Below are 16,764 nucleotides of genomic sequence, written 5' to 3' on the forward strand. Positions count from 1 at the left end.
CTTTGAACCCATGTTCTCTAGTTTCTCTCTTATCTCCCTTCTCTGAACTAATCTTGTCCGTGACACACATCTCCAGGACCTCAATTCTATTTCCATTAAGCTGCTGAACACCAAACTCTCCTTCCTCATGTTAGCTACAGTAAGAACACCACATCAAAGTCCAACAGGTTTATTTGGTAGCACAAGCTTTCAGAGTGCTGCTTCTTCATCAGATGACCTGAATCACAAATAACGTAGTATGTTTCTGTGGCAAGAATGAACTAATCCTCTTCATCCATTATGACTAGTCTGCAGCCTTTGTTGTGATAATCTTCTGATACCTCCTCACTGTCCTCCAGCTGTGTGGGGCTGCATTCACCGGTTTCCATTCTTGGCTAACTCACTGTAGCCAGGATATCATGTCAATGGTTTCTCTTCCTGTTACCATTACCTCAGGTGTACCCACAAATCTATCTTTGGCCCCTTATTTCTCATCTAAATACTATCTCTAGATCTCATCTTCTGAGAGAAATACATTAGTTTTCACATGTAAGCTAAGGAAACCCAGCTGTACTTCACACCATCTCTCATGACTGCTCCACTGTTAAAAATTATTAAACATCTTGTCCAACATCCAGTACTGGATGAGCAAATATTTCTTCCAATTAAACATGGGAAAGACCTTTGGTCCCTGCTACAAACTCCATTCTCTAGCCACCGATTCCATCCTTCTCAGATCACAAATGTCTGACACTGAACCAGGTTGTGGGTGGAATTTTCCTGTCCCGCTCGCCACGGGAATCGTAGCAGACGAGGACGGTCCATGTAAATGTCTGCTGACCTTGGGTGCAATTTTCCAGTCTTGGGGAGAGCGTGGCTGGAAAACCCCATCCCATGTCAGCCTCAGTGAGGAATTTGGTTCCTGACTCTGCCCTGACTCAGATCACCTGCTGCTGAAAGCCTCTAGATTTGAAGTCATTTAAAACTCTGCTGCCCATGTCCTCATTTGCATCAATTTCCTTCACTAATCACACACATGCTCACTGATTTACTGATTACAAGCCATAGCATTGTTTAAAATTCTTATTCTGGTTTTCAAATCCCGTCATGCCTCATCCCTTCCTATCGCAGTAATCTCCTCCTGCTCCACTTCAAGATATCGACACTCATCTAATTAAGCATCTGGAATGTTCCCTGACCCATCATTGTTGGCTATGCCTTCAACTACCAAGATCCTAACCTCTGGAATTCAATTCCCAAACCTTTCCATCTCTCTTTCTTGCTTTAGTATGCTTCTTATAACTTAACTCGTTACCATGCATTGTTAAAGTTTATTTATTAGTGTCACAAACAGGCCAACATTAACACTGCAATGAAGTTATTGTGAAAATCCCCTAGTTGCCACACTCTGGTGTCTGTTCAGGTACATGAGGGAGAATTTAGCATGCCCAATGCACCTAACCAGCACATTTTTCAGACCGTGGGACGAAACCGAAACACCTGGAAGAAACCCACGCAGACATGGTGAGAACATGCAGACTCCGTACAGACAATGACCTAAGCCAGGAATCAAACCTGAGTCCCTGGCACTGTGAGGCAGCAGTGCCATCCGCTGTGCCACCATGCCTCATTGGACCATCTGCCTTAATATGTCTTGCATGCTTCAGTACCAATTATGCTTTATAATAAGTTAACTAAGTCTCTGTGACTCTGTGAAAATCTAAATCAAATTTTCAGGTCAGTGATTTTTTATCAGTGGAAACCAGTCCCACTTTCATATTGAGGACCACCAAGTGCATTATCACACTAGCATCACACTTGAAGGTATAGATTTAGAATCGGTATAGCCGCGAAAACATGTGCATCCAGGAGGTGAAGTGAGTTGTCACTGACAGCAGAATTGCCTTCCACCAGAATGTGTAATATTATGTCATAGCACATATTTCATTCTACCATTGCCATCAAGCCAGGAAATCAATACTAGTTCAATAAGGAATATAAAAGAGCCTGTCAAAGCAGCCTTAGGCAAACCTGAAAATGAGATGTCAAGCTGGTGGAGCTACAAGATGACAAGCTTACTAAACAGTGAAAGCAGCGTGCTACAGACAGAGCTAACTGATCTCATAACCAATGGATCAGTTCAAAAGTCTGCAGTCCTGCCATATCCTGCTGTAAACGGCATTGGGCAATAAATAACTAATGGGAAGAGACAGTCCCACAAACGTCCCCATCCTCAATGTTAGGGATGCCTAGTGCAACAATGTAAAAGACAAGGTTGAAGCATTTTTAAGTATCTTCAGACAGAAGTCCCGAGTAGATGGTTTACGTCTGGCTCCTTCTCGAGGTCCCCAGCATCATGGTTGCCAGGCTTCAGTCAATTCCATTCTTTCCATATGATATCAAGATACACCAAAGGTTGTGGGCCCTGTCAACTCCTGGCTGTGGTGCACCTTTGGCCAAGCTGTTCTACTAGAGCTATAACACTAGCATCTACCCAAACATGTGGAAAACTTCCCAAGAATGTCCACAAAGATGGGACAGATACATCAAAGTAGGCTGATGCACCAAATTGTATCAGCAAAGTGATGGAAAATTTAATTAACAGTGCTATCATAAATAGCACTTGTTCACCAATAAACTGATTACTGATGCTCAGTTTGGGTTCTATCAAGACAGACCTCACAACATCCCTGGTCCAAAAAGATTAAAGAGCTAAGTACCAGAGGAGAGGTGAGACTGACTACCTTTGATGTCAAAGTAGCAATTCTAAAACGGGGCGCAGAAACATAGGAACATGGGTGTATTAATGATGTTAAGATAAGTTGACAGAATAGTTAATAAAGCATACACCTGCCTAGGCTTCATTAATAGGGGTATAGAGTATAAAAGCAAGGAAGTTCTGTCAAACGTGTATGAAACTTGGCCCCAGTTGCAGTGTTGCACTCATACTTTAGGAAAGATGTGAAGGCATTAGTGGGAATGCATGACAATGGTCACTGGAATGAGGAACTTCACCAACTGATAGATTGGAGAAGTTCGGACTGTTTTACTTGAAGAAGAGAAATTGAAAGGATTGAAAACAAATTTGAGGTAATTGGTGAAAGAAGCAATGGCAATATGAAGAAAAGTTTTGTCATGCAGCAAAGGGTCAGGATCTGGTATGCACTGTCAGAGTGTGTGGTGGAGATGGAGGCAGGTTTGGTTGAGGAACTCAAGACAGAATTGTATAATTACCAAAAGGAAGAATATGAAGAGTTACAGGGAGAAGTAGAGGAATGGTGCAAGGTGAATTCATCCTCTTGAAATTTGGACAAACATGACAGGCTGAATGGCCTTCTGTGCTGTAACGTTTCTGTGATTCTGTAATTTGATATGTAATGTGTAATGTAACATCAAGGAGCACCAGTAAAACTAAGGTCATTGGGAACAGGGTGGAGAAAGCTCTGTACCAATTGTAATTAGACCTTGCTCAAAGGAAGATGCTTGTGATTGCTGGAGGCTCATAATCTCAGTCTCAGTATACCACGCAGCGATTCCTTAGGGCCCAACCAAATTGGCAATTTCATCAATGACCTTCCCTCTATCATAAAGTCAGAAACGAGGATGCTTGTTGACAATAGAACAAAACTATACACAACGCCTCAGCTAATGATGCTGTGTTTCCACATGCAGCAAGACCTCAAGAACATTCAGATTTGGGCTAAATCATAATTTGTGCCAAACAAATGCCAAGTAATTTCCACCTCAATCGAAAATGTCTAACCATTACATTCAATGACATTATCATCATTGAATCCTCCATCATTAACATCCAGGGGGTTACCATTGACCAGCTGACCAGAAACGGAACTGGAGCAGCCACATAAACATTGTGGCTACAATACTAAGTCAGAGATGGGAACTTTCTGGCTAGTAACTCACCTTCATACTTCCGAACATCTGTTCATCATCTACAAAGCACAAGTCAGTTGTGTGATGGGATACTTTCCATAGATGAGTGCACAGCTTTAGGAAGGCAGCTCACCTTCTCAATGGCAATTAGGAATAGGCAATAAATGCTGGCTAATTAACAATGTCCATTTCTTAAAAATGAATTTTAAAAAACAATCTCAATGTATTTTAGCATGCAGCTGCTTCTTGAATGATTTCAGATTTTGTTTCCACTATGGGTATTATTTACTTTGAAGAATGCACCCTCACATCGGTCCGCAAATAGTCTTTTTGTGAATTAGTAATTGTGTATATTTTATCAATATTCCCTTTAACTTGAACCTTTGCTACCCAACTTACGAAGTTCTATTTCATGTACCTATTCTCAAGGTTAAGGAGTTTAGTTTTTCTAATCCTGCATCACAATTCAATATACTGATCCCGATGAACACTTGTCATCCTTCATTAAATGGAGCTTGAATACCTCCTTGCATCTCAGTGATACAAACTGGATACAATATTTTAGTTATGGCCAATTCAAAGTATTATCTAGCTTTTACAAGAAGGGGTTAAACTGTACTCTTCAGCAAGAGCTGTGCAAAGTCAGCACAGGGTAGCATAGACCCTCTTCCAGGTCTCTGTCAGCCTTTCTCCTAGTTTCCTTCAATGTTTATGACCTTGTGCTTGTATCTACTCAATTCGATCTGCATACATGATCTAGATCAGTGACTCTCAAACAGTTTTCTTTGCTATTAGCCCCTTTTGAAATGTTTCAGTATTAGTGCAAGACCAGAGTGAAAAGTGGGTTAGAGTGGTTAAACAAGTGGGGATACAGGCACAAAAATCAACCAAGACATCTAGCATTTTGCAGGCAACTGAACCTCACAACTCAGTGGCCACAACCACAGGCAAAAAGAAAACCACACACGTTCAAAGGAGCATAGCTGATACCAGGATTTTCAAAGCTGACTCTCAGCAACACAGCTGCCATTGCTTATCCCGCAAATCCACTGAGGGTCACAAACCACAGTTTGGAAACCTCTGGTCTAGATTCTACTGTAATTTCTTGACATTCACTTTCCTCATCATTTGGTATGATTTGTGAAACTGATTGCATTACACAGCAATGCTAACAATGGGCAACTCCAGGCTGTTCTTTAATGTGTAGATCTTGCCCAATTCTTACATTTAACTTGGCCAATTTAACACCCATCAGCTCTCTATGACACAATTACATTATGATTTTACCTTTAGTAAGCTATTATGGAAACCTCTTCAACATAGTAAAATTTAAAGTAACATCACAGCTAGTTTATCCTTAAAATAACTTGCAGAAAATAGTTCAGTTACATCTGAAACCTTTTAGTATAAAGAAGCTATTGTGATGCAACATAAAAGTGTGAATGTAAGCCGCCATTAGATTTGATTCAAAAATAAGAACAATTTCCATATTTATAAGCAAGTTTAACAATGCATAATTTAATATTTCAGCCTCTGGCAAGCAGATTCTGTTTCCAAAGAGACAGTTCCATATAAAAATACAAATGTGCATAAACTATAACTATAAAATCACAATGAAAAATATTCACAAGACATTAAAAAATAATCTCAAATGGAAAATGGCTTATAAAAAGATAATGGAATGCTGGCTTTTATACAAGTGTGGAACATAAAAGCTAAATCTATATGAAACCTCTTGTTATAATGCTGTTGGCGTACCGTGTGCTGTCTTTGGCTCCATACTATAGGAAGAATGCTGTGCAAATTGGAAATTTTTGACCATGAGGAGAAATAAGACCCGAGAAATTAAAGCTGTTTTCATTAGAACAGAGGAGATTATGGGATGATCTACTAGGAGTGTTTAAAATTAGAGAAGGGATGGCAAAGAATAGAAGGAAACACTAATTCCAGCAATTAAGTTAATTAAGTGATGTAACATAAACTTAACCTATGAGCTTTAGGACAGCTAACAAGAGATTGCTTTCTATATATATAGTGTTGTGAGGCTGTGGAACGAACTACCAAAGTTAGTGATTGAGGCAGATACAAACTCAATATTTAGGAACCTGGTTAGATATTTAGGAACCAGGGAAGAGAATAAAAGAGATATAGGAATAGAGAAGGCACAAGGTATTATGGCCATCATTCATATCGGAGGATAAACATGGACTGAATGCCTGCTTCTGAGTCGTATTTTGTATCTCAGTGCCTTGTGATCTTTTACTTTATTAAATAAGTTGTTGCTGTGATTCAAAGTAAATAAATACTTGTAAAATCGACATAATTAAATTCATTTCTTCTAGGAAACAGTTGTGTTCTGTTCATCATTCAGATGATCTTAGGAAAAATGGATCCCCATCAGTTCCATCATTCTGATAAGTTATTTGAACATCAAACATGTTGATACAATTTATGCTTTTGAAAAATATAATCTCACATGGACAGAGCCATTTCTGTAACATTCAACATACAAATAGAATCATTTTACAATTGTTTTTCTTGAGTCCTTAAAAACTGCAATCATATCATGTATATTAAAACAGTATTTACTGCAATAAATTAACCGTTTAAATGTTGCAGCTTGGGGTTTCCACGTGATCCCCACTCAGATCATAACAAAATCTGGATGTAATGAAATAGCACAAAACATTATGGAATTTTAAGTGTAGGTGAGTCTTCACAATCTTTTACCCTGGTTCTAAAGCCTATTCACCTGAATTATCCTACCCACAAAACTGCAAAACTGGCCATTTCCCCCAGAACAGAATGGCGGCTTTCTGTCAATTGTACCTGTTTAGGAGCGGTCATCACATTTTCTTAGCTGTGATGACACTAATCTATCTTTAATGACCTGTAGCTTCAAGGACCAGCAAACAAGTGAAGTCTCTCTGGGGTCTCATTCACATCAAGTTACAATTAATTTCAGTTCAGTTTAAAGGAATTCAAATTGTCAGTTGATTTGCCCTTGATGTTGAAGCTTGTCAGCAGCAGTCTTGCAATCACTGAATGGCGTGTTTCTTCAGCTACAGGAATTGCTTGAAAATAAATTTTCAGTTTAAATTAGTTTTAATTCAGTCATCTTGATCAAGCTGCAATCAACTGATGACACTGTTTTAATGTCCTGATTGAAATGCTTGGTCTTAAACCAATGAGCTCGGGTGGCATTCAGGCTGTGACTCCAAGTAAGCAACAGGGGCACAGTGTCCAACAAGTATCATTTAAATTTAGAGACCTGTGTTTTGGTCAGTAACTGAGAAGATCAATTTTAAAAGCCGCAAGAACCAGAAGCACACAGCAGGTCAGTCAGCAGTTTCCAGAATTTTCCATTTTTTGTATTGGCTTTAGAATATTCACAGATCTTTGCTATTTATTTAAGATCTGTTTGTACCAAATAGGAATAAAAATAAAAAGTATTTTTTAATTGACAAAGTAGGATGAAGTTTCCGCAATGCTGGACATCACCACAAAACAAGAAATCAGAAAATAGTGATTAAAGTCATACGAAATCTGAGATTTAAATATTTTTAAGTGGAGAAAGGAAATAAGAGAACTAATGTTTTGAACATCAGGGTTGCAGATTTCAGTGATTGTAAAAATAGCCTGTCTTATAAAAGTACAAAGTTTAAAAAAAACTGAATGGCAACCTGAATCACTGACGGTGCTAAACCAGGAATATGGCTTTCAATACATGAATGGCTGCAGCAGCAAGCACTAAACAATTGTGAAAATCACATCATTTTCTGGACAGTGGCATACTCATGCAAAGTATATGCTGCCATGTCTGTCATACGTGATCAGTCAGATCCATGCAACTGAAAATGGCATGTCACCAACAGTCACATGTGATAAATTCGCTGTGATTTGAGACAGAGAGGAAGGGATTATGGCATTGAAAGGAATAATTCCCCAGTTAATAAATGAAAAGCATTTTTTAAAAATACTTGGCATGGAGGGGCAGGAAACGTGCACTTAAAAGATGAAGGTACAGAATGTTTTTGGAAGTAAAATCATTTTAAAAACGTAAGTAGTATTAAATTACTTCCCACTTGACATTAGGTCTAATCTGCTTTCGGCTCAAAGCAAATACAGACACTCAGACACACAGGATCAGATGAACAATGAACCATTTCCTACTGACACCAAAAATGGTGAGGATTGCAGGCAGCATGTTGCTTTTGTTATCTGTTACGGACCAAGGATGCCACATAAATCCAAACAGACAACACGTTGTTAGGATATGGGTGGACGTACACAGCCAAAGCAAATTCAACATGAGGAATCGCCGTGTTATGGACACCAGTACTATGTACAGTTTCAACAATGGGTCCCAGTTCAGAGAAAGACAAATTAATAGGAAATCCAGAAATCTGCAGAGAAAATGATACAAGGTTAATCAAGATCAACTTTTTCTTATACCAATAACAACCTGTATCTAAAAGAGTATGCAGTAACCAATACTCTAAGTAAATGGGGCAACAGACGTCTAATACTTCACCTGTTTTAGAACAATTTAAAATACAGTATCACAAAGTTATTAAAATATTGCAATATTAAGCAAAATAGAAGGAATACTGAAGTTTTTAATGTATTAGTGACTATGATTTACCAAACGGTGACTTCCTAATATTGTCTGGGTATTAATGGAAGAGGAGAAAAAAGCAGTGGACTTTTCTTTGAATTAAGGTTTAGGATTATTTCAAATTAAGATCAGAGCTGAGATGGTTTAAATAAGATTTATCAATTCGATCAACTTATGGTGTCGATTTAGATAATGAATATGTACATAGGAATCAGTGTGCAACACAGGGCAGGTACCGATTATGAACAAGTAGAGGCCTTTTAACAATTACTCAAATTTTTTAATGCATTATTTCTATAGGAGGTTAGGATTACATATTTAAATAGTAGCTAATGTTTAATTCATATCAGCAAAGAAAAGATATTGGAAAAACTTAAGGGATTAAAAGTCAACACGTCCCAGTACCCTCCATCTTAGAGTAGCTGTTTTCCAAAACTCCCTGGATTCTAGAATGGTCCCATTGGATTGAAAGTTATCAAATGTAACTCTTATTGAAAAAAGAAGGGAGATCAAAAACAATGGCCAGATTGTCTGACATCAATCATCGACAAAATACAAAAATCTATTAAGGAAATCTTAATTTTAAAAAATGCACTTAGAAAATTAACATGACCAGAGAAAGTGAACATAGTTTTACAGAAGAGAACTTATGTTTAACAAATTCAATGCGTATGTAACTAGTAGGGTAGGTAAAAGGGTAGATGTGGTACTCTTAAATTTCCAGAAGGACTTCAATAAGGTGTCACATGAAAGATTAAGATAAGAGCGCATGGAGTTGAGGGTGACATATTGCGTGGATGGAGGATTGGTTAATGGACAGGAAGCAGAGACTAAAGGTAAATGAGACATTTTCAAGTTGACACACTAATGGAATGCAACAAGGATCCATGCTGTTTATAATCTAAATTAATTGCTGGGAAGAAGAGCCTGGGAGTAACGTATTTAAGTTTGCTGATGACACAAAGTTAGTTGGGAATATAGGTCACACAGGAGGACACAAAAAGGCTGCAGGTTAAACGAATGGGCAATAAATTGGCAGATGGAGCAAATTGTGGAGAAGTGTGATGAAGAATAGGAAATCAGAATATTTTTTAAAAGGTGTGAAACTTTTAAACATTGATATTGAGAGAGACTTTGCCACATTTGTACAAGGTACACAGAAAGTAAGCAGGCAGTACAGCAAACAGGCATCCCAGAGGTTTGGATGTTGAGGGGTTGCTCTTTGGCACTTTGGCAATGCCAGCCTTGACCTCCTGGCTCAAGGGGCAAAGTGCCAATGCTCAGGGTACACTTGTCACTGCCCATTGGGCATGGGGCAGTGTCAAGGGGTCAGGACATAAGTGGGAAGAGAGGCAGGGCCTCTGGGAGGGTGATCTGTGGGGCTGGGAGGGGCCTGTTACCACTCTACAATCGGGATTGGTGGAGAAGGAGGGAGGCCAGCAACAATCGAAGCTGGCCATTTTGTTGCGGGGGGCGGGGCGGTGGGGGGTGCAGGCGTCAGCCTACTAGGGGAGTTGGGCCTGCCGGGTTTGGGTGAAAAACAGTCAGGGCTGGCCCGGGAATGTTCGGGGGGGGGTCGGCCACGGATCAGGCCATGAGGGGGGGGTGTTTGTTTGCCAGCGATGAGGGGGTCACATGGCTGGCAGCAAATCGAGAGGCCAGCAGATAGGGGCCACTCTGCATACACCTGTCTTGACGCTGACAGATTGGCATACGCACAGTGACCCACTCAGCGCTATGCTGCCGGCCTCTCCAGCGGCAACAAGCCCTGTCCACTGATTTTCATGGGATTCACATTAGCGCACTCTGCAGTGCACAGAGTGTGGGAGACTTATTCAGAGACTCCTGCTGGAAAAAACAATGCGATTTACTCCCATTTCTGTGCAAATTTGACACTTAGAATTTTTTTGGGAGAATCCCGGCCTATGCATTCTAATCCCTCATCATATTGCTCACTTCTCATTGAGGCTCAACACGGGAGGCTCTTCAGATCAACTGAAGAGGAAAGCAGAGGAGGCAAGGCAAGGTGAAATGAGCTGAAGGTCTACCTTTGGGAAGATTACTGCTGTACTTGCAAATAAATTATAATAAATAAGGAGATTAAACGAAATATAGGAAGTCAACCTTAAAAGAATATTTCATTTAGGTTTTAAATAACTGCTCAATATTAATATATTAACGTTTTAACAAAAACAAACTTTGTTCCCTATTCTAGCCTCCTGCTTTCTTGATGAATTTAGAAGTGGGTCATTACCCTGTAATCTCCTAGTAGGCTCTGTAGTTCTGCACAATGGTCAGTCCCAACCTCTGCCCCATAGCGGAGCTCCAGTTTAGGCAGGAATTGACGAAGAGTAGCGGTACAGTATCTGTTCCAGCGAGTTGGATGTCTTGGTCTCCATTCCATAATTTTCTCTTTCAAGATCTTTTCAATCCTGCATGAGTTGACACAAAATATAAAGCAGTTTAAAAATTTATAACAAATACCTTCAAACCCTTGTTACACATAATGGAAAATTGTATAACAGAAAATCTTAGTAGCTTGAATTGAAGGCTGTAAAATTTGGTGCTGTGACACTGATAGTTCTGGTAGGGCCTGCGCCGATTGCCATGTCCTGTGTGCACACTGCAAGGATATCTGTCTACAAGGATAAGAGCAGCAGACAACTGGGAACATCACCACCTGGACTTTCTCCTCCAAGTCACTCAGCATCCTGACTTGGAAATATATCACCGTTCCTTTACTGTCACTGGAACTCTCTCCCTAACAATACTGTAGATGTAGCTACACCTCAGCAACTGCACACTTCAAGAAGGCAGCTCACCACCATCTTTTCAAGGGCAACTATATTGGGTAATAAATGCTGGCCTAACTAGTGATGCCCACATCCCATAAATGAATAAAAGGGAATGGACAGATTCTGGCCTCAGTCAGTACTGGACACTGACTTAATGCCCAACCAGTTATCTTAGACCTTGCCTCAATCTCTTAAACACAAGAGGAGCAGAAGTTCCCACTAATGTTAAAAGTCATGAACATTCCACTTCTAGACTTTTACTATCTGCTTGCTGAGTTAGTGGAAGTACTCTTTTGTTGGTGGATCTAACATGTTGTTTAAGTCATAAAGTAAATGTCGCCAGAGGTTTGAAAGGAGCCATTTGTTTTTGAAAGGTTTTGGAGTACACAAGTTGCTCCCAGTCATGGTTACAGTCCCCCTTGGGCTGCAACATCAGAGAGGTGAAGCCTCTCAGCATGAGGCCTTCCATGGAGGATCTTCAGGGACCGATTCTTCTATCTCCATCATACTTAGGAGCAGTGCCTTTGGAAGCTGTATTCCATCAGGAAGTAGAACTGCAACTGTGACACCTCTTACATCTGACTTACAACCACAAAACAGAGCAGGGATGGTGCTGCCAGTGATTGCCAAAGTGACCACTGACTTCAGGTTCTGCACCTATTGCTCTTTCTAGATTCTATAATAGAAAGTAGTAAAAGCACTAAAGTGTCTTTTCCATTTACACAAAAAAAAATCAATTAATTTAGACGTTATTTCATGGTATGAAATTAAGTAGAGTAGAAAGTAAAAGAGAGTCTACAAAACTCTCAAATTAGGCATAACAATAAAAAAACATAATTCCAATTGAGAATAAATGAACATTACTTGTCCTGAAGTTCAACTGCAGCTGCTTTGTCAGTACAGCGGTAAACCAACTCTTCTGGCTAAAAGACAGTAAAAATACATGAACATTTGGTGAAAAGGGCTGCAGAATTTCACACTAAACAGAGTACAGATGAGGTGTCAAAGGCACAAGAACATCAACCAATGTATGCCATTGGTTATAGAAATACTTTACCTCATAGCTGTTTGATAAACATAATACAAGGAAATCATGGAGCCACAGACACTTACAGCCCAGAAAGGGGTCATTTGACACATCACATTTGTGCTAGCTCTTTGCTACCGCAATCCAAAACCATTTCCACTATCACACTCTCTTCCAATAACCCTGGATCTCCCTCTGCTTCAAATTCTTATCAAATTTTTCCTTAAAAGATAGCAATAGTTATTATCTGCTTGCTATGGTAAAGTTCCATGTTCCAACCAACCTCTCCTTCATTTTCTTTCTTCACTCAGTGCCCTCTTATTACAGATTCCTTAACCAAAGAAATTAATCTTTGCAATTCACTCTTACAAAATCCTTCACTTTTCTTAAAAAAAAACTCGACTTAGCGTTTTCCAATTCAGTGCAAAAAGTCCCTGTGTTATGTTTATCCTTGTAAATGTAGTTTTTCACTGCTTGACATTATCCTAGTCAATCTAGGCTGTATGCAGCTTATGGGTGCAACATTCTTTCCATTACGGGTTGTCCAAAGCAACACCTAGTACCCTAATTGCTTTCAAACCAAAATTAGGATTTCATGCAAATTTATGGCATCTTTGTTGTTTTACTCTCTGTCTTCTATTTATAAAGTCAATCATGCTGGTGACCATTTTACACTTTACCACCACTTGCCCTCAGAGAATTACTGTATATGCTCTTATAATACAATTTCTACAGTGCAAAAGGAGACCATTCAGCCCATTGAAGCTGCACCCACCACCATCCCACCCAGGCCCTATTCCCATAATCCCACATAATTACCCTGCTAATCCACCTGACACGAGGGACAATTTAGCATGGCCAATTAACCTAATCGACACATCTTTGGACTGTCAGAGGAAACTGGAGCACCCGGAGGAAACCCATGCAGACACAGGGAGAACATACAAACTCCACACAGACAGTGACTTGAGATCGGAATTGAACCTGGCGCTGTGAGGCAGCAGTGCTAACTGCAGTGCCGCCATGTCACCCTCATGCAAAAGTTACCTCATGTAAAAGACAACCACATGAATTTTGGTCTGAAAAAACATAATTTTTCATACAATCTCACTTAAGAGTCAACCTTAGCTTTTCAGGGATAAAAATCCCTAAACTTTCAGGGCCAAATATAAACCTGGAGATGTTAATGAATCAAATTCATTGTAATGAAATACTAATGAAAATTAGAGCAGCGAATAAATGAATAAACATTAGATAATTAACATATGAAATGTAATTTGTGATGTTACAAAACAAATAAATGTTAGATAATTATTTTGAACTCTTTAGTGTTGTTGGTTTTAAATTTATTCCATTGCAATAACCTCTGTTGGATTTGACTTGGGCCCAAATTAAGAGCATATATCAACCCCTCAAGAACGTTACCTGTGTAAACTTTTGAGTTTAAAAAAAGGTCTCAAATGTTTGACTTTTACATGAATATATACAATATTCATTTGAAATCTTAATCTGTCTATTCATTCACATTTCAGTATCCCATCAAATACTCCCCATTTCCTAAATTTGTTACCTCTCCCTTGTCTACATTAGCTTACATCTGTTTACTCTTTAGGAATATATTTATTTCTCATTGTATTCAATGTATTTGAAAATTTTCCATTGTTGATTAGCAATCTGCATGCTAAGTTTTCTGCCCAATGAATTTCTTCTTATCCCACTGGACCATGCATTTTCCAGTTATTTACTTCTTAATTCATGGCCATAAAATCATATCTTAATAGCTTCTGTCATGGTCAGTCAATAACAGCTGGGCTATCTGGCTTGCATTCCAACCATGCAGCCAATAGTGGTGTGCCCTTTATGACTGTCTATATCTACCTACACATCCAGGTACGTTATTATAGTATACACATGCATTTATCCATATATATACACACGCTATGCTTATCACTCAAACCAGTCATCATTTATAATATTTCAATTGAATGTCACTGCATTTCTCTAGCCAATTGTGTACAGTATTGCTACTAATTTTTGCAAATATTTTGGGCCTATTATGGTAGTCTCAAAACAGAATCTTAATTTGCATTAGCGTACCTGGACACTTGACAAGCCAGGAAAAGGAAAGCTTCGTGAAAAGAATGGCTTCCAAAAGCTGGATTTGCTGGTATCAAAATGTACACGTGTAACAGTGTCATACTTCTGTATGTTGAACCAGATCTAGAAAATAAATGTTACACAGTTTAGCATAGAGAAAATATTGTGTCTGAATATTTCCACATAGAAGTGATATGTAAAAAATGTAGCAACAATATAAAGCAAAATAATTGACTGACCATACTTTCTAAAAGGAATCATTTTCTTTAATTCTGGATGAGAGTCATACGGACTGGAAAAGTTAAGTCTGTTTCTCTCTCCACAGATGCTGCCAGACCTGTTGAGCATTTTCAGCGTTGTCTAGTTTTATTTCTGATTTCCAGCATCTTGTATTTATTCCAAAATAAAATTAGGAATGCAACTTTTGTGCAGCTGATGAAAATTTAGTAGGTCTTTGTTTAGATGCTGCAATTTCCAAATATCAAAGAAATGATTAGTTAAACAAAATTAGAAAATGGAGCTCCATCAGCTGGGACTGTTTCTAACCTTACGAGTTTCTGGGGATGAAGTAGGCCTAATAACTCGATTACTTTGCTTAATTTCATTATCACCTCCAGGAGAATGTTTAAACAAGACTTACATTGTCGGCACTAACTAAGCAGCTGACACTCTGCAATGGACAGAATGAATCAAACTGTCCATAGTACTGTCCAGTGGTGGAGTTCCAAATCACATACTGGTTCTGTTCATAGGTCAGCACATAGGCCGTTGGACCCTGAAAATAAATTAATGCAAGGTTTTATCATGAAAAAATTGTTTTCGACTGATGGAAGGATTGCAAGGCAACGACTACGATTTCATGAATATGAAAAGATAAATACAAAGTAATCACTGTTTCAGGGATAGTGCAGGTGCTAGCATGTATGCTTCACACTTATGGGGTGGGATTTTCTACGCAAACTGTCATGCCAACGGGTCCCCATTGGCCAGTGGCAGGATCTTCTGGTTGTCCTGTTGGAATGCACCCCTTGCCACCAGGGATCACACAGTAGGGGGTGCACTGTCAGCAGGATGAGAAGATCCCACCAGCATGAATGGCTGGAAAATTTCAGCCCTGATGTGCAATACTTTTTGGTAGGAAATCAAACCAAAATTTTTTTTTTCTGGTTAGTATGATTCTATTCTGCCCCATATGGTGCACTTATCCACTAGAGTACAAGAACAAGGGCTGATCATTCTGCCCCTTAAGCTGGTTCTGCCATTTAATTACATCATGGCTGTTTTCATTGATCCTCTTCCATAACTCTTTATACCCAAATCCAATACAAAAACAAAACCAATTCTGAAACTTTCATTTGACTGAACCTCAAACGCTTCTGGAGGGAAAGCGTTCCAGATTTCCATGAATCTTAATGCGTAAAAGAGCTTTTTGACTTGTCTAGCTCTAACTGTACAGTTGTGCCTCCTTGTTCTCATCAGAGAAAGTCATTTCTTTCCACTTGATCCATCAAGTCTTTCAATCATCTTCAACACTTCAATTGGATCACTTCTTATTCCTTTCTACTCAATTTATCTTAATAGTATTAAATGAAAACAATTGTAACTTCATGAGAACGGTTGATATGACTGAAGAATTAATCTCTCAGTGGAAACTCTGCAAACCTGTTAATTAAGAACATGCAGCCTCTCACCTCAGGAATGGCAGTTCCAATCACTAGCCAAGCTTTTTTTCCCATTGCTAGGAAATAGTTACAGAGCAGAACTGCATGTTCCTCTTCATCTCCTGCAAGCAAGTTCAGGAATTGCTGCATTGAATGCAAAAAGAAAAGCACAGATTGAAAAAAAAGTTTAATAATTTTAATAACCACAATCACTATAGTATCCCTAAGCTTGCAGGATTAGAGAGTGTTATCTTAAGGAAGCTAAACTTCTTCAGAGACACTGGTATCAACAAGATAATATTCAAATATAACATTGAGATTTTTAAACACAAAAAGATGATAATACTTGGAAAAGACAAAATATGAATTTGGGGTGGCACGGCGGCACAGTGGTTAGTACTGCTGCCTTACAGTGCCAGAGACCGAGGTTCAATTCTGCCTCGGGTGACTGTGTGGAGTGTGCACATTCTCCCCATGTCTGTGTGGGTTTCCTCCAGTTGCTCCAGTTTCCCTCCACAGCCATGCTAAATTAATCCTCAGGTCAGGGGAATTTGCAGGTTAAATTTGAGGGGTTATGGGAATAGGGTCCTGGATGGGGTTGTGGTTGGTGCAAACTTGATGGGCTGAATGGCCTCCTTTTGCACTGCAGATTCGATGATTCTATGATCAAAAAAAAAATTCAATTGTACACAGGTT

At 39.2% G+C, this 16,764-nt stretch overlaps 1 protein-coding gene across 6 annotated transcripts in view; it reads right to left on the minus strand.

Annotated features, from left to right (window-relative positions):
* Positions 1 to 5,387: 5,387 nt before the first annotated feature.
* The window catches only part of cc2d2a (coiled-coil and C2 domain containing 2A), a 140,611-nt gene continuing 129,234 nt past the window's right edge, over positions 5,388 to 16,764 (minus strand). For all 6 annotated transcript variants that reach the window (XM_080189982.1, XM_080189975.1, XM_080189958.1 and 3 more), the window contains 6 exons: positions 16,099 to 16,212; positions 15,048 to 15,182; positions 14,408 to 14,530; positions 12,148 to 12,206; positions 10,743 to 10,920; positions 5,388 to 8,276 (listed from right to left, as the gene is read on the minus strand). In XM_080189982.1, the coding sequence (XP_080046108.1) occupies positions 8,088 to 8,276; positions 10,743 to 10,920; positions 12,148 to 12,206; positions 14,408 to 14,530; positions 15,048 to 15,182; positions 16,099 to 16,212 (798 nt within the window). In that variant the 3' untranslated portion in view covers positions 5,388 to 8,087. The remainder of the gene's footprint in view (positions 8,277 to 10,742; positions 10,921 to 12,147; positions 12,207 to 14,407; positions 14,531 to 15,047; positions 15,183 to 16,098; positions 16,213 to 16,764) is intronic.

This window comes from Carcharhinus amblyrhynchos, chromosome 1 (genome assembly GCF_965287045.1).
Source record: "Carcharhinus amblyrhynchos chromosome 1, sCarAmb.v2.hapA, whole genome shotgun sequence".
Classification (NCBI taxonomy): Eukaryota; Metazoa; Chordata; class Chondrichthyes; order Carcharhiniformes; family Carcharhinidae; genus Carcharhinus; species Carcharhinus amblyrhynchos.